The sequence below is a fragment of the Leptinotarsa decemlineata genome, unplaced genomic scaffold (assembly GCF_025532065.1).
Source record: "Leptinotarsa decemlineata unplaced genomic scaffold, Ldec_3_MD MMD2_tig00000090_RagTag_RagTag, whole genome shotgun sequence".
Lineage (NCBI taxonomy): Eukaryota > Metazoa > Arthropoda > Insecta > Coleoptera > Chrysomelidae > Leptinotarsa > Leptinotarsa decemlineata.
In genome coordinates, this window is record NW_027412541.1 from 4,258,551 (window position 1) to 4,280,170 (window position 21,620).

Sequence of the window (21,620 nt, forward strand, 5' to 3'; positions counted from 1 at the left end):
TAGAAAACAACTAGAAGTTAGGGTGACCAGAGGACTAATCTGTTTAAAAATCTGTTTAAAATCTGTTTTTCTGTTAACCAGCTGTCGCACCCCTACGAACGACAACCCTCAGAAGTAGAAACTTGTTCGAGCTAAGGATTAACGAGGTCTTACCTTTTAACGTGTGATTCCTAACACGGGTTGGACGATAGCAAGTGAAAATCGATCGTTCAGACTAGGTCTTGAACCACCGATCAACACGGCAGTCAATTCGAGTGAGTGAACAAAACACCCGCGTCGAACCGCCTGGTCACCGACACACCATGAAACCAACATTTTTTGTTTCGGTGAAGAATGATCGATAAACGGGAGAGAGCTAAGAGAACTTGGAACAAGGAAGGGAAAGATATGTTGAAATCGAGAAGACTAGTAAAACGATAAATGTAACCTCTACACTTCAAGGTACACAAAAAACAGAATTTTGCCGATATCGATTCTTTCAAATAATTTTTTTCAAGTTTGGTGGGTCTCAATGATAACCCAGAAATATTCAGTACATTTTGACGGTTCTGATAGTATAACAATAGTGTTGAAAAAATGACATGTTCAGGGATCCTTCAATGTTGAATGGAAAATGTATTTATAATATACAGAGATGAGTGTTGAGAAGTAACTAAAGTTGAGAGGTCCTGATTTTCAAGTTGAAATGCCAACGCGTTCAAATAAAATAAACTATAGTTTAGCATGAAGCCCCTACTTCCCCACCCAAATCACCGCCGATGTAGTTCAGCGCTGGCGTTGTCTTCTCCTACTCCCCTCTTCCGCGCTTTCAGCCAGATCGTACACCGGACATTGACATTACAATAACCGACCTTCAACCTTCATTTTGCACAACAGAATACCAGGTAGAAGGCGCTTGAAATAACAAAGAAGACTGGTCTCCATCGCTTATCATTCGATTTTTCTATAGACAAACAACACCCTGAAATTCGATACGGTCTACTCCCTTGAAAATCGGTTTCCGGGTGTGTGATTTTTGTGGCCAAAATATCAAGGTGAAAAAAACGCTTCCTTATTATATTTCGTCAAGGTTTTTGTTCAATATCGAATTGACCGAGTCCTCAGTAGGTTGATCAGTTTCTGAATGTATTTCCTGACAAATAGTAAACCAACTGGAATTTGCAAAATTTTAGAGGGTCATGCAGACCTTGGCGATTAATTTTCTGTTTTCCTTTACGAGTGAATAAAATAATTGAAATGATAAATGAGAAAAAGACAACTAATGGAAGATTTCAATTACTTTTTTATTCAAGATTTTGTTGGAAAAACTCATTAATAGATTTTTCATTTCCAGTGGTAGTTTGATAAAAAAAATTGTGGTTAGTTTGAAACTTGTTGGTTTACTGAAGCCAGTTGAAACAACATTATGAATATTTCCAAACTCACCTTACAACCCTCACAAGAGTGTACCCCATAATGAAAACCTGAAGCTTTGTCTCCACAAACCCTGCACAGCACCGTCGTCCCGTCAAATTCTGAAAAAGAAAACGAATAATGAATAAAATGTGATGTCATTGATGCGAGCGATCGAAGAAAAAGAAAGCAATGCGCTGCTTTCTCCAAACGATGCAAGTGGAGTGCGTGGTTACATCACTAGAGAAAGTGGTACACACTGTGCATCGGTTAAGTAACTTTGTGGGAATTTTAGAGATGCGTTTGATGTATCGATACATATTTCAGAGCTGTGAGTTTGAAGTCAAACTTTGAAGTACTTACAGTGTGTGTAATTTTCTGACTGAATCTTTGAATGAAAAAATTTCATGAAATTTCATCTACTGAAAATCTCATGATTTATGTAAATTTTTCAATATATCAGCTATAATATCAAACCATTTCTAAAGACAAAAATGACAAAAATATAGTTCAATTAGTAAGAGGCACGAAGTAGTGTTTCTGAAATCCGTTGACACTTTTTCCTGAATTCTACTTCTTTATTAGTTTATGTTTATATCCAATTTATTCATACCTAAATTCAAAGCAGGCTCTCTGTGGCAAGGAGTCATATTAGTAAAATCCAAATTGTTCGAAGTTGATTCTGGTAATTGGGGAATGATGTGAACGCTGCTGTCCGGTGAAATAATCATTTTGAAGGCACTTTTTAAAACTTAATCACAATCAATAAACCACTATAAACCGATGTATGTATAACATTTCTTCAAGTTAGAAGCACATGTGCATTGACACTGAACAACAATGTCCAAGAGCAACCGAAGAACTGACGATAGTGAAAGTCCCAGTTGATACTGGGCCTCCTCTCGCTCGGTTGTATAGTAAATATTACCTGAAGGGCAACAAACCATTCCGAAGCGCGGGGAGGGGGCGAGATTTTAGCAGCATAACCGCGAACTTGTGAGTTCATCGCATTTTCAAGTTGGAGGTCACTGGCAACAATGCTCCTTCGAGCCAATAGCAGCCCAGCACGAGCGAAGCGATTGGCTTAGAGCCTTTCAGGCTCCACCTTGTCGTGGTAGGGAGCTGGTGCGAGGAAGCAAGTTCAACGACTCGAACCTTGACTGAATTACCCAGACAAATGAGCAACGCAACTTCGGCCAAGGTCGCCTCGATTGCGCGCACTCACTCTCTCATCGAAATCAAAAATTGTTTTATTCCTTTCACTAATTTTTTTTAGATCATGTTACTTAGTTCACACATTTTGTTGAAGTATTCCAGAAGTGAACCCAGCAATTCGACGTTATTCGAGCTAAAGAGAAAACAAGGAAGAAATGTATAGAACACGTAAACGACATTGTCCGCGTTGAAATAATTCATGTCTGACAATTATACTACCAGTTTATGAAATATGCATAACAAGGAACTACTACCGTGGCAAGGAAATCTTATCATCGTTAACTCCTTTTTAACAACACGAATATTATTAATCATTTTAAGGTTTTCACGATTACATTTATAGCACAGTCAATAAAGTATAGGTTAGACTTCTAAAATGAAATTCTTTTGATTTGCATGACGTCTTTTTCTGGTGTATTGTGGCGTATGAGTGAGTAGAAGCCATAGTTACGATTCACATTCAGAATTCTGAAGCTTCACCCTATTGCCAAATCGCGAAAAAATTGGATGTCACTCGCTGTTTTGGAAGCAAAATAGAGAATAAGATCCGATTTTTTTGCTCGGTTTGAGAGTTAAACTGATTTGAAAATGAGGCCTCTGTTTACTTACCATCATCTTTCGCACGGTAGAAAGATTGTTTTCTTTGGCGACAATTGACAATCAATAATAGGTAGTCCAAAAACGAATAGATACCTAATATATCTGACGACAATCGTGAGAAGTTGGTAAAACTGAAATCAATGAATCATTCGGTCTGCCACTAAGATTCTGTGATTTTATTCAGAAATTTATATTTTGTCATTCCTAAACTAATGTTATATTATAATCATTGAAATAAATAAATGGAATGATGCATATGCTGTATATGCTGGACCTTTGGTGTAGTAATCAATATTAGGAGTTTTTTCCCAACACCAAACCGTTATTTTAACACTTCGACACGTGTTTCGATCGCCAAGTGATCATCTTCAAGGGAAAGGTCAAGGTGATCACCTGGTGATCGAAACTCGTGTCGATGTGCTAAGATAACGGTTAGGTGTTGAGAAAAAACTGAAGACAGTTTTGATCTTCCTCTTGAAGATGATCACTTGGTGATCGAAACACGTGTCGAGGTGTAAAAATAACGGTTTGGTGTTGGGAAAAAACGCCAGTAATATTCATTTAAATATTAAGTATAGATACCTACTATTGTTGAAGCACTGTTTAAAAAAAAATGTAAAATGTAAAATTTGAACTACGTTGAAAGCTGTCAATTTTGACTGCTATCCAGTACATTTCGATCTGAAGGTTGTTTTTTATATTTTGTTTATTTGCTGAAATTCATGTTTTTTTTTTTGAGATACATGGCGAAAAAAATATTTTTTTGAGTGTAGGCAATCAATCATCATTAAAAAAATAATCTTATTGACTTGGTATAAAAAAGAAAGTGGGTCAAAATATTAATTATGTGTTGTAAGGGCAGATTGGCATATCGGGACAAATAGGTATACCAACTGCAGCTGCAAAAGTAACAGAATTGACTATTTTTAGTTACGTTACTAGCAATAGAATATCACTCACTCTTTATGGATGTTAGCAACTACTCAGTGATAAGTTTAAGAAAAAACGAATTGAATTGCCCGGCAATTATTCAAAAATGTCATCATATTTTTTATCAATGTTTCCCGCGAAAAAAGTTGAACTTACTATGTATCTAAACTTTCATTTTTTGACAGGTGAAATATACCAAAATCATTTTCTAGATAAAACAACTAATTTTACGCATTAATAATTACCTATCACTCTGGCAAAGATTTTTTTCCCAAGAAATATGTAAAATGAGTTGTGGATTTATAAAACCCATAGTTCACAAGGTAGCTTGTGACTAAAATACATATTTTATATAAAAAAAGGCCAATTCATGAATCTAGTTTTTTTTTGCGTAAGTAATGACTTCTGCATTCAATTCACGAAACTAGTGATTTGTCCAACTGTGATTTTATCTGTGATAACATGAAAATACATAGAATAAAAAACTTTCTGTGTTGAAAACTAGGATTAGATAAAAACTATAAACGAAAACTGGAAGAAAAAGCTTTCTCGAAATACACAAAAAACTTTTTATTCCGGTTTGTGTCGCACACAAACGTAATCCACCAAAGAGATTCCAGGGGATCTTTGATCTTTGTTTCTGTTTGGAAGTTTCTTTTCCTTATAGAATTAATGGAAAATTATAAGTGAAAAAAGGTATTTCCCAAGAATTGAGCTAATTTCTCAATGACACAAGGATAATATGTGCCACCATCTAATAGTTGTAATTTCCACCAGTAACTTTTATAGTTTAATATTTAATATATTACGTTATCCTCTCTTCATTCTCCCTTGCCTCAAATGATGTGTGAGTTTTAGAAATTTAGTCTATAACTCAGTTGAATTGTCACAGTCTTCCGCCAATGAAGAAAAGAGAATTGAAACTTTCTATATCTTTTACCACTTTTATTCATAACTAACGTTACTGCAATTTCGTCCTATAAGGACATTTTCAAACTTATACAACTTATATAAGTTTGAAAATGTCCTTATAGGACGAAACTGCAGTAACGTTAGTTACAAATAAAAGTGTTGAAAAAATAGAAAGTTTCAATTTTCTTTTCTTCATTATGATTTCCTAACACGTAGTAACGACTACATCCATCAATTTATCTTATGCCAATATTCGACATAAAAGCATATTCATAGAAAAAAATAAAATTTGAAATGTTCACAGATTTGTGTTTTAGGCATATTCTCGAAAATAAAATGAATATAACATACCTAACAAAACCATTAACAATGATCTAATGTTTAAGCTACTTCAAATCATATCTAATAACAAGAATATATTTTCCAACAGCTAGGACAAGGCTGACTAAATATTGATGATGGTCTCATTGTCATAATGATTATCCAGATCCAAGGCTTACTTATCGGCTTATGTAAGAAATTAGGTGTAACCATTGTACACATCACATCGGATGAGGTCAAAAGCCCCTTGTTCTCAATCAAGTTGTCGCTTTCACGTGTGTATACGCATCTATACGCATCCAACGTATCTTTATAATCCTATGTGGGTAATCAGTGACGAATTCTTTTCGTTTTCATTCATTCACCTGATGGTATTCGATAAAGAAAGATACGAGGCAAAGCTTTGTATATCTTCGAAAGGTTAGAAAAACGTTTGGTATCTATTTGAAATGATTTGATACAAATAATTTATAGGGTCACATTTCGCCTGGACACTAACATTTTCAATCCTTCTGAAGGAATTTCAAATATTTTTCACTGTAAAACGACTCACATCAAACACTTTTTATTTCAAAAATAAATAACAGTTGAAACTATTCTTAGGAAGTGTGTTTCAAGAATTGTGTCATAACAGAAGTATTTGGAAAAGAGGTCAAAGTTATAACATCTTGATTTTACAATAGGGTTTTCTTGGAAGACATCATTCTGAACGAAAACAAGATATACTTTGAAAGGCCGTCTCATAATTTTTTCGAAAATATAAGACTTTCGGTAACGGTTACAAAAGAGCCACGTTCTCAGAATTTATTGAGGGGCCATTATTCGTACCGAAAGTAAAATTGTACAGTCATAAAATCATATTTATTGAAGTGAAAGTTCCTTCTTTCAATTTTGGCATAAGGTCACGGTTGTAAACATTAATAAAATCAAAGGGTTACTGCGTTCTATAAACTAATTTCGTCTATGTTCGCACTGCCCGAGTTGCTAAGGAAGCAGGTATTCGTTGAGTAATGTGAGTATCCTTGAGGTGTGTCATAGACGTGCTAAATATTGAATTAGCGACAAATTGTGAACTAAAACATTATATAAAAGCTCTTACGTCATTTATCTAACTGGATTACGGTCAAGAAATTGGCTCTTTCAGAGTTTATTCTGTGACACCAGGATCTCAGTAGGGGTGGTATAGAATTGTTTAAAGGTAAGAGATCTTCTTCGAACAATTCTACATCCCGTCCTAGGAAACAATTCTCGACAGCATTGTGTTTTATATCAACACAAATACTCTCATGCCAATACTACATGGTATTTTTGAGTGGAATAGATATTTCCATGGGAGAAAAAAATTACGTACCTATGTCTTGATAACCTACCAATCAAATTACGGAGAATCTTTGGAAATTCTGGATTTCTATGTTGAATACGTTCAAAAAAAGAAGATGGAGGAGAGTTATCAAAAATTGGGATCCTTTCTCTGTTGTTTTTCATGTCATTAGTTATTTTGATGAGAAGAATATATTCAAGTAACACTTTTTTGGGAGATTTTCACTGGACGTTGAGATTGAGATTGAATACGTTATGAATTTTCATCAAATGTCAGTCAATTCCATCACATATGAGAATATTACTTGGTCATTAGTATTTTTTTCGAGTCATAAATCTTGTGGAAAATGGGAAAGATTTTTGAAAAGTTCATGATTTCATTCCAATTATTTAAGCAAAATTCAGTATACTGATGGATGTGGCCTTTACTACGTGGTAGGAAATCATAATGAAGAAAGTAGAATTGAAACTTTCTGTTTTTTGTAACTGCAGTGACGATAGTTACAATTCCCCTTTCTTCATTAAAATTCAGTATGGCAATCCGATAGCCATCAATACGTGCAAGTTTTTAGTTTTTTTTTATTACTCAACTCATTCATTATTTCCATTTCGGGTCACAATTTGTTTTCTTTCAAACATCGTTGTTATATTTTCGAAAGTCATACTTATCGTTTATTTTCTAAATGTATTCATATCAATTCTCATTTCAAATAAGTCATTGGAATATTTCTGTTGTGATTTTTCAATATTTTCGAAATTTCATTCATTTCTATTTACTTTTTTCACTCATAGATTCTGTTAACACCTTTTTAGACAATGAGATAATCCGCGATTGATTCATAAACCTTCATCCAATTGGGAATGGCAGATACTTGAGTCAGAGGAGTATCATATCTGCTTCAGGTTTTCTAAATGAATTCTGAATAAGTGCTTTGACAATCTGATCATTGATGAATTATATTGAGCATTTCAAGCGATCTTGGTTTAAGATAAAAAATTTCGTGTTGTTTTTTTTGTAAGCTTCCACATTCTGCAGCTCGTTGAGTCAAATGACCACCTCGATTATTGTTCAAAGACAAAAATTACATGAAACCTATATTTTCATTATGATGTACCTGATGTACCTGAAATAGATTGAAATTTTCACAAAACCAAAGACTTGGACAAAACACGACATGGAATAATTATATTCTGTGCCACTGATGACCACAAAAATATGCTTACCAATAGGAATATGTCAAATCAGATAGATATAAGCCAATGTATGTTCATTCCAAGGATTCCAAAGGTGAAGGATCCCATACTGTTGTGGAAAATACCATATTGTTTTCCCATGGGAAAACAAGCTTAGGTTCTATTGGAGTAATTTGAAGAGTCGAGTCCCTGATTGAAGAATAACTTGCATTCATGAATTTATTTTTTGTCATTTAATCTAATATAAGAAAGGAAACTAGTACTTCAATTGAATTATAGCACAGCTGAAAAACTTCAGAATCTAGGAATGTGAATAATAATTTTCACCTATAAAATATTGAATGAATTACCACCATCATATTCATATAATGGTGCTAATATATTATATTTACATTCATCAAAGCAGTTCATGAACATTTTACTCACATTACTGCATATATACAGCTTCATTGTCGGCAGGCATATGATTTTTTATATTTCAAAGGTTCAATAATTTGTCTGTTAATGTTGAATCTACCTAAACTCTTTTATCTTTGAAAATACAAATATTTATATGTTAAAGAACACTTCCTAATATGCTTCATTAACTGTTATACTATATACCTTAATGATTATGCATTTATACAGTCTGTGTCGAAAGTGTACTTCGATGTCATGTGGACTGTGAACATGTTTGATGTTCATTAACCCACGTTAAATTTTCCAACCTGAAATTTGCCAGTAATTTCTGGTTTAGGTATATTACATTTCAAATTCATCTAGAGAATCTATTTCATTGATTCAATGTTTTCACACGATTATTCACTCAAAAACATACAACATAAATAAAACAGAATCAGCACATGAAATGAATTTCTAAAAATCTTTGTTTATTCGTTGCATAGTATTGGTTAGTTATTAATAATTGTTCAGTTCAGACGATAAAAATGGTATTTCAGTATTGAAAAATAATTATATGTTTCACACCTCCAATTTTAATAGCTAATTACTTCGAACAAATCACTTCTTTTGATGTTTTTGGAGTTTTCTTATATGTATTATAAAGTAAACAACAAACACCAATCATATTCAAATAAAACAAATTTTTTCATCATGCCAAAACAAATTGTCGACATTTTCATATAACTCATCTTTGAAAAAACTATTATCATCTACGCCTCTGTGTCTTCAGGGTGCATCATTCACATTATAGTTTCGTCTAATAATTTGGATGGCTAGCCTTGGACGTATAATCACCATAATATAATCAACTACTCAAGGTTGACATTGGACAATAACCTTACAATTTTGAAGTGTTGGTCGGTGCCATTGGATTCATGTTAATACTTTTAATTCACATTGTTGTAAAGAAGGAAGTAACATCGCTGCTTGAAGAATAAATTATTTGAAGTCGGTTATATAATTTATTTTTGAACAAAATTTATGAAATTATGGAGCTGCCATTTTTCGACAGCAAATTAATATTATGAAATTTGAATTTAGCTACATTTTATTTTTTGTTGTTTAAAGTTGATAGATAGAAAGATCGCCTGTACTAATATCACCCTCTAAATGCTCACTTGATTGGTTTTGTTATTGCATAATATGATGGATATAATGAATAACATACGAATATTCATAGTACAACTGAAATAATTTTCAGTCACTTTCTGCGAAGCAAAAACAGTGACTGAAAATTATTTCAGTAGCAGCAAAAATGACAGCCTTCTTCATTTGTCGACAAAAGATTATGTGGATGTGAAAAAATGACGAATTATAGATCAATTTCAGTTCTACCCGTTTTATCTATAATTCTGATTGAAGCTACGACTATTATCTAAAATTATTGAGAAATCAGTACATTCAAGATTGTTTGAATATCTTGAAAAGGCAAAATTATTATATGATGGAAATACGGATTTCGAAAACATTGTGACACCAAGTCCGCAGTATTAGATCCATAACCCAATTACAGCTAGAATTAGATTCGAACAAAAAATGTGGAGTCCTTTTATGAGTCCTGAAGAAAGCATTTGATACTGTGGACCAAACAATTCTTCTGAAAATAATGCAGATAATATGGGTATCCAAGGTTCAGTTTATAATTGGTTTCAAAATTATATATATATATATATATATATATATATATATATATATATATATATATATATATATATATATATATATATATATATATTTCAATTATTTGGCTACAGTACATTTATTTGGTAAATTACAAATGTTTGCTGATAATACCACTTTGATTTACAATTGAAATAGTGTATAAAAAATCAAAATTAATATTTCAAAAGAGCTTGATCAATGCCATAAAATTTCTCTGAATTTTCAGAAATCTTCATATACGTTCATATCAAAAAGGTCTATATCGATTGATTCGAAAGATCCAATTAAATTCAATCATGAAAATATTAAATACTCTCCTAATGCTAAATTTCTTGGTCTAATTCTAGATGATAATGTATCATAGAGACAACATATTGAAACAATAAAAAAATAGGTCCCATAACTGCAATTTTATTCAAAATAAGTAATGTTGAACCCCTAAAATACCTTCAAATGATTTATTTTTCATTAGTATATTCCAAATTCAGTATGTGGAATGGCAACAAAATCCTTATTGAAACCAATTAAAAAACTTCAGAAAAAAATTATAAGGTGTATATTCAAGTTGAACTATGAGGAGCCTTGCAAAAACCAAGAGAACTATTAGAATTGTCATCCTTGCATTAATTCAAATTATGTACCTTCATTAATTTGGCCAAAAATAAGATATTCAGGCAATCTATATAACTAATGAAAACGAAAACAAATATTGGGCGAAACTCGATTTATTATAGAGGTATCAAGTTTTACAATGAACTACCGAATGTTTTAAAAAAAATAACAAACTAAAATTCCGGATTAATTTGAAGAAATATGTATTGTTTGACTACATATATTATCTGATAAGTGCCTTTATGTTAAGTGCATTTATGTTCATGTTGATAATCATATTCAAACATATATGTATGTATGTATATATGTGTATATGAAATCGAGAAAGGTTAATTCAGTCAAGCTGCTAGAAAATAATTCCCATGAAAATCAAAAGATAAATAGATAATTGAAGGGGTTATATTTTTAGAAGTGATTAATTTTTGAGAAAAAAAGTTTTTGGCTTTTTACTACTCCATATTGATACAGATATAGTAGAAAGCCAAAAACTTTCTTTCTCAAAAATTAATCACTCCTAAAAATATAACCCCTTCAATTCAAATAGGATTCCTCTTGGCTGGGATTAAATCAAATAGGTGAATGAATGTCATTACGATGTCATCGATGACATAAGCAGATCAAGCTTATTCCGTGACATTAAAAAATCGTAATTCATGAATGAATTGTGTGTATTTTCTATGTTATCCAATTTGGTACTGAAGAGCCTTGGGGCAAGTGTCTTAAGGCGAAACATCGGTGTATACCAGTGAGGGTGACTGTTCCATGTAAGTGCAATTTATTACCATTCATTCAAAGTAGAACTCATGTGAATGATATCTGATTTTTATTCCACAACGAATGTTTGAAATACAAACTGAGTAGAGAAAAGTATCTTCTGTATAATTCAGTGTTCATATAGAAGTATTTGTTTCGAAAGATTTTTTTCTTTCGTGTAATTCAATGTTTATATGAAAGTAGCTGTTTCAGGAGGACTTTCTTTCAGTCTGAAAGTTACTTCTTTGCATGATCTACACATCCATGTATAGAGTTACTTATTTTCAAATTGATTACTTCCTTCCTTTCTTTGGAAGATTCCCTCATCCCTTTTTTTGTATCAAGATGGAGTAGTAGAAAGCCAAAAACTTTCTTTCTCATAAATAGATAAGTACTATTCTGATCATGTCCATACTGATTTCAATTTAAGAGCAACCGGTAGGTATGTATATTTATATTTTTTTTCAAGTTGTTCAGTTCAATTATTGTTTTCTCCCTGCTATAAATATTGTATGTTTCTTGGGAAAATAAATCCGTATCATTATACTTATTATTATTATAGGAGTACTATCTAAGTTTGGGTGCAAACATTCGAATAGGATTTGGTGGCGAATTGGTGGAAACTAAAGGCCTCACGACTTCGATTGAAATTGTCATAGTTGGTATATGAAACCCAAATATAACATAGATGATGTTCGAAAGGAAAGAGTATTGTTTTGGCAATAATCCGTTGAGGGATTCGATTCAAGATTCTCGATTCTTCTTAATAGTACGTCGTCTGAATAAAAATCTCAGGCCCTTCCGGGGTTTTTATTATACCGCATATCAGGTGAGAGCATACTGTTTGCTATCACAACATGCTCGGGTTTTTGTTGCAGAATGGCAATTATAATTTTTTGGCCTGAAAACCGCCCAAACACATGCCAGGCGTGAGGACTCATCTGCGGTTATTCAATAGTGTTTCCGGAATATAATCATAATACTGAACAAAAAATTGTTGCGCACACGCCTAACAATGTGACCGTTATCTAAAATGTCTGTATTCAGTTTCGACGTGGCTGCCACGTGGCATTATATAATTTATTTTCATTCTGTCTTTGAGGTAGTACATTCAATATGTTGTCCTTTGAAGAAATCACGAAATCGTAAAATTATAATGATATCTCATTACAGGACAAAAATAAACCTTCCATTTTTCTTGTCATTCTAATTGTCCATATGGTTTTTCAGATTTGGACAGACTTAAACAAAAAACAAATGATAAATGACGATGGTTTATAGATTTGGTAGAAATGTATAATGATATTAAAATTAGTTATTTCCTTTGGAAAGTGTACCTATATTTAGATGTACTGAATTTGACAGCCCTGCTCATTCATGTGAGTAAATCTGAAATAATGATAATATTGCAGATATCGACATTTAAATTAAAAATCAAGCAGAACAAATTATTATTGATACCGCAAACTTCTATACCAACTATTTCTGAAACAGGAAAAATCATATAGTCAAAGTAAACGATATTGTGCTCACTTAAATTTGGCGGCACTCTCAAAGTCCAAAAAAACCAATATTAAATTTGAAGTCATGTTACGGTGACGAATAGAAATCGGGGAATACGGGAATGGTTATCGCCGTCGTGCCATCAATGTTAGGTTTATGTGTTGAAATTCGATATTGGTGCAGTTATAATTACTTAAACTTTTTGTTATCTGTTTGAAATGTAGCATCCTTGGACAAGTACTAATAGTAATAACGAGTATGATAACAACGCAGACTTTTTCCAGAGTAGTGATTCCAATAGCGATGGTGAACAATGCGAAAAAGGGATAACAATGAATAAGATTCGGATGCATTTGAATATTGAAACACAGAGAGTATGTTTCAATGTATATAAGAATCTACATCACAAGTTTGGTTTCGAGGGAAACAAACTATTACAAGCAACATCAGATTTGACCGAAACTCCCTTCTCAACTGTACGTAAAATAGTCAAAAACAAATGTTATGAACGCAAGACGCGATGTGAAACAGTATTACCAAAACCTTTAGATGTTCACCTAATAAAATTATTTAAAAAAACAATATACGACTATTACGAAAGCAATGAGATTCCTACATCTGAAATCATAAGGAAAAAATCAAATACTTCCGGCAATAACGTGAGCTGCAGTGACTCAACTCTTCAGAATTGGATAAATAAACTAGGATTATGATTCAAAATAATAAACAAACGGCAAACAGAAGAATAGTGGAAATGCGTAACAAATACTTAGAACAAAAAACAACAAGAACAAGAACAACGCCAAATTTTCTATTTGGACGGAACTTGGTATGACACTCACGGCATAGTTACGAAATGATGGACTGATGGTTCGAGAATGTGTACGCCTAACATGCCTGCAAACAAAATGTGATAAGAAGGTAATAGAGCTAATTAAAGAAGAAGTATCTAATATTACCGAAGAAGACTGGCAAAAGGAATTAATAAAATGTTTGCTAAAAAAGACTAAGTATATGGAGATTGGACACTTCCATATTGATGGTGAAAATAAATTCATTATTGATTTAAATGACGACAGTGATAGTGAAGCAGAGAATATGGAAAAGGAATTATCAGAAGCTTTCGAAGAAAGTTAGTGAAATGTTTTTGAAGCGATCGATTGTATGTATATATATATATATATATATATATATATATATATATATATATATATATATATATATATCGAGTGTGTATGATACAAATCAAGAATGAAATAATTCGTGGACACAACACTCAAAAAATAGGGGCAAACCGCGGACACGTGTTTCTGGCTATTGGCTTCATCAGCGCGATGCAGCCAAGTGTAAAGATGGGCAACACTTGTTTGCCGAAAGCAGGAAACAACACATACGCACGGAGTCAACAACAGAAGCCAACCGCACATTTGTGGTTCCAGTTAGAAGACCTAGAATTCCAAGGCTACATCTAACATGACCACGTAGGCAGCTATAGCTACCTGCGTGACATCCGGGTCCAGGATATAAATACAGATAGAGATTTTATTGAGTGTGTATGATACAAATCAAGAATGAAATAATTCGTGGACACAACACTCAAAAAATAGGGGTAAACCGCGGTTTGCCCCTATTTTTTTTTTCACCGTAGTATGCGCTGGTCAGGCCCTATCCCCCGAAGCCCCGATGACTCATCCTATAATGTATCTCTTACAGTTTGTAGTATTTTTGAACAGATCTAGCAGCTAGAACATCATAGACAAGCTATATCTTGGGTCTAGCTCATCTTCCTGAGTTCCTAGAATCTGAACTCGACTATCATCTTTTTTTTGGTGTTGAGGACACCATTTAAGGAGAGCAGTTTTGTTTGTCTTGATGATTGGCAAGTTCACACTTGTGTTTTTAGAAACTACTTTTTCAGTTTATGATGAAAAATTTAGTCACTTCTACAAAAGCAAGAGTAATAATAATTTTTTAATCTGCTAGAAAATCGAAATTCTGCCCGATACGAGACGAATTTGTATTGGTCTTCATAAGGCATTTTCGATCATTTTAATTGCAAATTGTCCATTAGCGTTAAGTAGAATTTTAGAATCCAATTCTTCAAAAGGTATCGACAAAAATGCGATTAATTCTATTTTATCGTCAGGCTATATTGAGTAAAACCAACAACCGAGGTTTTTTCAAAAACATGTTTTTGTGGCAACTGAGTAATTCTATTGTATGGAGTTGCATGTACGGGTATACTAATAAATATATGAGCAGATAGGATCAAAAGAGGGGCAAGGGGTTCAGTGCAGTGTCCGATAACCCATAACAAGCATAACCTCTCTTTGAGCTTCAATTATCGCAATTCATTGATACACTTCTACATGAGTTGTTTAATATATCGAACAGTGATATATTAAACAACTACGCCTTGGATGACAACTTTTATCACAATATAAGGTCGGGCTTGAGAAGGAAAGAGTCCTTTGTGGTAGAGGTAGACGATCGAGCATCATTAGTGAACTCATGAATATAACCATTTATTGTATAAGTTCGAAAATTTCCGTATAGAACGAAACTGCAGTAACGTTAGTTACAAATAAAAGCAGTAAAAAACATAGAAAGTTTCATTTTTCTTTTCTTCATTATGATTTCCAACCACGTAGTAACGGCTACATCCATCAATTTAATATAACCATTCCGATCGAGATGAATATAATCTTTCGGAATGAAATAGAGGTTGAATGGGCTGATGTAGAGCCGCTTCAACTTTACTGACGATCCACAAGATGCAATGTATCTCCGTGGTATGGAATACCAAAGACTTTTGTGAGTTTGTTGATGTGAGTTTTTAGTTCCTGCATAAGAGAATGGTTATGAATGAATCAGAAATTCATATTCTCTGCTCTGTATTTATGAATTAATGCATGAGGTATTCAGTAACGAGAACCTTGTCTCCAGTCAGGTGGTAGAATCTGAAAAACAGTGTAGATTCATCGAGACCTTCTAAGACTTTTAAAAATGTTGAGAATTATATTAATAAACGTAAAAGCTGGAATTGGGTACAGTGAGAAATAAATAAAAGACAGAATAATCATTTTTTACAAAACAACTAATTGAATGTGTAGCCATTTTCAAGACAGATTTTATATTTTTACATTAAAAAAATTCCGCAAAATCTGTCAATTGAGCCTTGTCAATATGAAAAAGATTTTTTTTATTGACAGGGGTATATTTTTAGGAGAGGTCAATTTTTTGCTTTCTACTTCTCCACCTCTATACAAAAAAATTGTAGGATCTTCGTAAGAAAGGAATAAAGCAATTTATTTCAAAAATGAACTCTTTAAAAAGATATGTAGATTGAAGTAAATAAAAACATTTTTATATATTCAGTTTGTACTGCAAAATGAAGCACTCAATTATCTTGTAATGTTATCCAGATTGGTGATTAAGAGGCAATAAGAAGTGTCTTAATAATAATAATAATAAGGTTTATTCACAGTAAACAACATATAAATACATAAAAAGTTTATTGGAAAATACGGTAACTCATTAAATATTAGAATAGACACGGAACAAACATAGACGTAGCTGCAAAAGCAACTTGTATATGTGTATATGAAGGCAGTAACAAAATGAATTTAATATAAGAGTACAATTGACATTATCAATAATAAAATGTAATATCTAACATCTGAGTATCTTTGTATAAAAACAACTACGATACAATCAATCACATTCTAATTCTAAACTTTTTTCCCAACTCAGTTATATTTAAGTTACAATCCGGTTAATTTTACATTTTCGGGTTAACGTCGTTCAATACTGGATAACACGACATATACAGGCTGATTCACGGTGGATGGCACATTAGACGTTTCTGGTGAACCACACAACGGATCACTTTGAAAATTTGATGGAGGGCATATTCGGACATTCTCTAGCCAACTAAAATATTTTTGACAATGCGGTGTTGCCGCTTCTATTAGAAAGCAGTAGCAACTTTGATTTTTCAAATGGAACACGCTGTATATAATATTATTTTTGGAATCTCCAACAATTGCCCGACAACTTTTCTTGATATTTCCCTATACCTATCTGTTACCGTTTTCGAATAAAAATTAATTTCAATTTTTTTCTTCGAAAATCATGACTTCTAAAAATGCCGATATCTTTTAGTTAAGAAGTACTATGATATCGAAATTTGGTTAAGGGTTAGGTGATACTTGGACACTTCCCACACGTCAGCCTAATCTCCGTTACTTCAATACAGGGTGGTAAAAAAATACAGTTTTTTCGTTTGCTTGAAAAAGTTGCTGAAATTTGATTATTTTAAATGGAACACCCTGTATATTATTGCAAATTCGGAAAGCTGCTGAAATTTGCTTTCTTTTTATGTATATCATACCTATACCTAACTAGTCAAGTTTCGGACTTATGAACATTTATTTGTGAAAATGTCCCTTCAGAATGGTATTTCCATTCGGTATTTGGTAAGCAGGCCATGATTACTATTTGACAGTAGCGTTGTGACATTCTCCTAATAATATCGACATTAGGTATAGGGAAATATCAAGAAAAGTTGTCGGGCATCTGTTGGAGATTCCAAAAATAATATTATATACAGAGTGTTCCATTTGAAAAATCAAAGTTGCTACTGCTTTCTAATAGAAGCGGCAACACCGCATTGTCGAAAATATTTTAGTTGGCTAGAGAATGTCCATCAAATTTTCAAAGTGATCCGTTGTCAGGTTCACCAGAAACGTCTAATGTGCCATCCACCGTGAATCAGCCTGTAGACACAGATACTTGTAATCAGTTGTAATATGAGTAATTCAGTTTTCTTTCTCTCTATAGTTTTTGCTTGAAAATTGTATTGGTTATTGATGTATTACTGACAATCCCCTTTTTTATTTTCTTTTTAAATAACTTATCAACAGATATATTCTGTAGCTCATTGCTCATTTGGTAACAAACTATATATTCTTGGAGCAAGATAATTTGCACTCCGTTGGCCTATACATTTTTCACTTCTGGGAAAGAAAATTGCATCAGCTCTTCTGGTATTGTAAGAATGTTCATGAGGGGTGAGTTGAATTTTATTAGCTTTGACATAAAGTGAAATATTATTAACAAATATTTGTCTCACATCTCTACATTGAGATTCATTATAGAGTGCGTCAGAAAAAAAATGTCAGCTTTTTGCCATACATAATTTTCAGAACCCATCTCTGCAAAACCTGTACTTGGTTCAAGAAGCAATCATTGACCCCTCCCTAGTCCAAAATCCCATAAAATAGTAAGGACTCTATCAAAGAAGAATAAACAGTTTTCAACTGGGTAATGTTCAAGAAATCCTTCAAATATTTGAATTTAGATAAAAAACCTCTTATTTTTCCTGATATTTATTTTTCTTCCAGTTTGTGTCTTGAAAGTTACTTATTTGCATGATCTACTTATCTTTGTAAATTGATTAAAAAATTAATTGCTTTCTCCCTTCTTTTGGAAAATTCCCACATTTTTTGTATAAAGATGGAAAAGTGGAAAGCCAAAACCTTTTTTTCCCAAATTTTTCAAATTATTGTTGCACCGTAAAGTTTCTTGTGAGTTCCAATATTTTACCAAAATATTAAAAAACATTCTGGAAAAATATATATGCCATATACATATATATGCCATCGATCTCTGTCTCACATTCCTCTGCTTCACATTCCTCTTCTTCACATTCCTCTTCCACTCATTTCAGGTTACCTTAAAGATATCTCACTAATAATTATAAAAACATTTTTACACATTGGGTTTTTTGTCTTTCTAATGTAGAGGTTCGGACTTTCATTCTCTATAAAGATTAAAAGAGTTATAAGCAGAAGTAGATATGAATATTTGTCCATGTAGTAAACAAAAATTTTTAAAATTAATTAAAAATGTTCGTTAATTCCTGATGCACCCTGTTTTCTGGACAGTACCGCTAATGTCAAAACGATTATTCAAGTTACAATTCGATTCATGCTCATTTATTGAATTGTGCTTTTATGAAGTACACGATAAAATATAACAATACGACACACTCTTGATTTCCGGGTCGGGGTTATTGACTGATTATTTGTCCAAGCCATCGCGTATACTGAGTTAACGGGTAAAAAAGACATTACCACTAATGCCCAAGTCATCGGTGAGAATATATTTAACCGATATTAGTCACCTTCTCAAGAAATTATGTATTATGACGCGTTGAAGAGATTGAAAAACAAAGTGTCATCGAACTCTGCCGAATATATACATATATAGTCTAAAATATTGACGTCACGAACTTTGGTGAGATAGATAGTTTCAGATACATAATTTTTTGTCCTAAAATCCAAAATAAATCATCAACAAATTGATATTTTGGCTTCATTTGGAAATCGTAGTCAGATCTATCCTATCTACAGCAATTTCCCGAAGCTTTTTGATACGATAGTCCATCATATTCTTATCAGGAAACTTAAATCCAAAAGTTTTACATGGTGTGTATTTCATTGATTGAAAAGTTCTCTGACAAGCATGGCCCAATGCCTGAAGATCAATAGACAGTTTTTTTCGAACTTCCTCAGGGAACTTATTATGGACCTCCGATATTTAACTTGTTTATGAGTGATCTTGTAGAACACTTATCTGCATCAAAGTATTTATTTTTCGCTTATGGTTTTGTTGAGGTTAGAAAAATTGTTGTGCATAACAATTATTTATTAATATCATTTATATATTGTTGTGTGAAGAAAGATATAAAGTTTATGCATTAAATATACTTTATTAAGTTGATAAATACAAATATATATTAGAGGAAACTGAAATTAAAGCCTATCCAAGGTACAAAGGATGAAATGGGTTGAATTTCAGAAGTCGAAAAGATTTTTTCAAGAATTCGACTGCAACCAACTAAACCTCTTATCTGAAAAATAAGATACAAAACTTTTGTAAGAACCAGTTTTTCACATAACCTGAAATTTTCCTAGAATACTTGGAGAAATCGGTTTTTTGCTTTTTGATTTTTTGTATTTTTTATTTTTCACCAAATAAAATGAAAACTTATCGTTTTATGTCGGATACCGATAAATCATTTTTTGTTAAAATGTCTACTTCGGGGAGGTGACAAAAAAAAAGAAAAAAATTAACAAAAAGAAACTGTAAAAAAGAGTGATTCCTGAAATCATTTCCAAAATGATTCAATATCTGAAACATCTTCATGACATTTATGGAACAGAACATTTCGTATTGAATGGATTCACACAGTATTCACATTCAAAATAAAAAATATATAACTCAGAATTTCGTTCCATAAAAAAAAGTTGTAATAATTTTTTTGTCACCAATATCATCCGTTAAAATAAGTCTGTATCGAAAATAGATAACGTATGAGATAGGTACTAAATACTTCGAAATGGAATCCCAAAACATTACTCTTTCTCAACGTACCTACATAGTAGACTTTGGTAAATGCCTGCCGGAAAACAACTATTTTCCTGTTTAATACCACGAAGGACATTGAATTGCTCGTATATTCACGAAATGGAGGTGTTACTAGTTAACAACCGCGTTGAAGCCAATCGAGTCCTAGGCACACTATCTGGATTGGATATTTCCTGCACTGATACCTGGAAACCGGTCTCAAAGTGACCTACTCGATTGATTTCAGCCGTGGTCTTGCTACTGAAGGAACAAAAATGTCTATCGGATATAATTCAAAATCCAACGTGGTATTAGCCGGGGAAGTAGTTGTTTTCCAGCAGGAATCTAGCAAAACCTACGGTATAGGTTCCATTTCGAAATATTTTTATTTTCTTATCATCCACTAGTTTTAACGTATTTGGAAGCTGGTTTTCATCGTCGGATTCGACAAAAGTTTGTGATTCTTTAGATAATCGGAATCTTGTAAAATTTTGTTTAGTACTTATGTGTTCATCATCCATGATTTTTTCTGAAGCATTTACTTCTATTCAAAATATCAAGTATTAAGAAAAGTTTTCTCTAAAACACAACATTGTTTTTTATTGAAACATCTTAGTAAAAAAAACAATATTTTGGAAAAATTTGTCAGATAACGCGAATAAGATTATTTCGGTCAAGTTTTTTCAGTTATTCCTATTTTACGGTCAATTAAATCTGTGTTCAGCACATTGATATTTTAGGTTGAAATTGAAGTATTTATTTAAATTTATTAAAATGTTAAACTTAATATTTTGATTCAATGAAATTACAGCATATTCAGAACACAAAAATATTTTTTCACCGAAAAGGTATTGTTGAAAACATATTATTTTTGTATGAGAAAAAAATCAAAAACGAAGAAACCGGTTTTTCCAATTTTTGTCAAAAAAATTCCTGATATACAAATGTTGTGTTTCTTCACATACATTTTCACATTAAACTTTTTTCAATAATATGTCTTAACAATTTGCAGTCATACCAGTGTAAATCGTGAAAAACCCATTTCATCCCTCATATCCCTCAATCGACTTCAATTTATATTTCCTATTATAGGCACTCTTCCTGCAAATGTATATGCTGTTATTTATTTTCTAATCTAACAAACAGGCTTTTGCTATTGTTGTAATATATAGATAAAAATTGAACCAATTTCGAAAATAGTTTATTACTCTTTATTGGAAGTTAGTGGAACTAGAAGTGTTTTTCACTTATTATTTCTGGGTATAATTTAACAGAGATATAAATGGGACCAGGACAATAGGAACAACATTTTTATTATAAGGTGTTGTCATTCTTTAATAGGAATAATGTAA

General features: G+C 32.4%; 1 protein-coding gene across 6 annotated transcripts in view; it reads right to left on the reverse strand.

Annotated features, from left to right (window-relative positions):
• Eip75B (Ecdysone-induced protein 75B) overlaps positions 1-21,620 on the reverse strand; it is a 241,150-nt gene that overhangs the window by 16,146 nt on the left and 203,384 nt on the right. For 5 of the 6 annotated variants that reach the window (XM_074172383.1, XM_074172386.1, XM_074172384.1 and 2 more), the window contains one exon: positions 1,426-1,514. In XM_074172383.1, the coding sequence (XP_074028484.1) occupies positions 1,426-1,514 (89 nt within the window). Of the gene's footprint in view, positions 1-1,425; positions 1,515-2,005; positions 2,264-21,620 lie in introns of those variants that run through there. The other variant, XM_023160896.2, reaches the window with a different exon arrangement.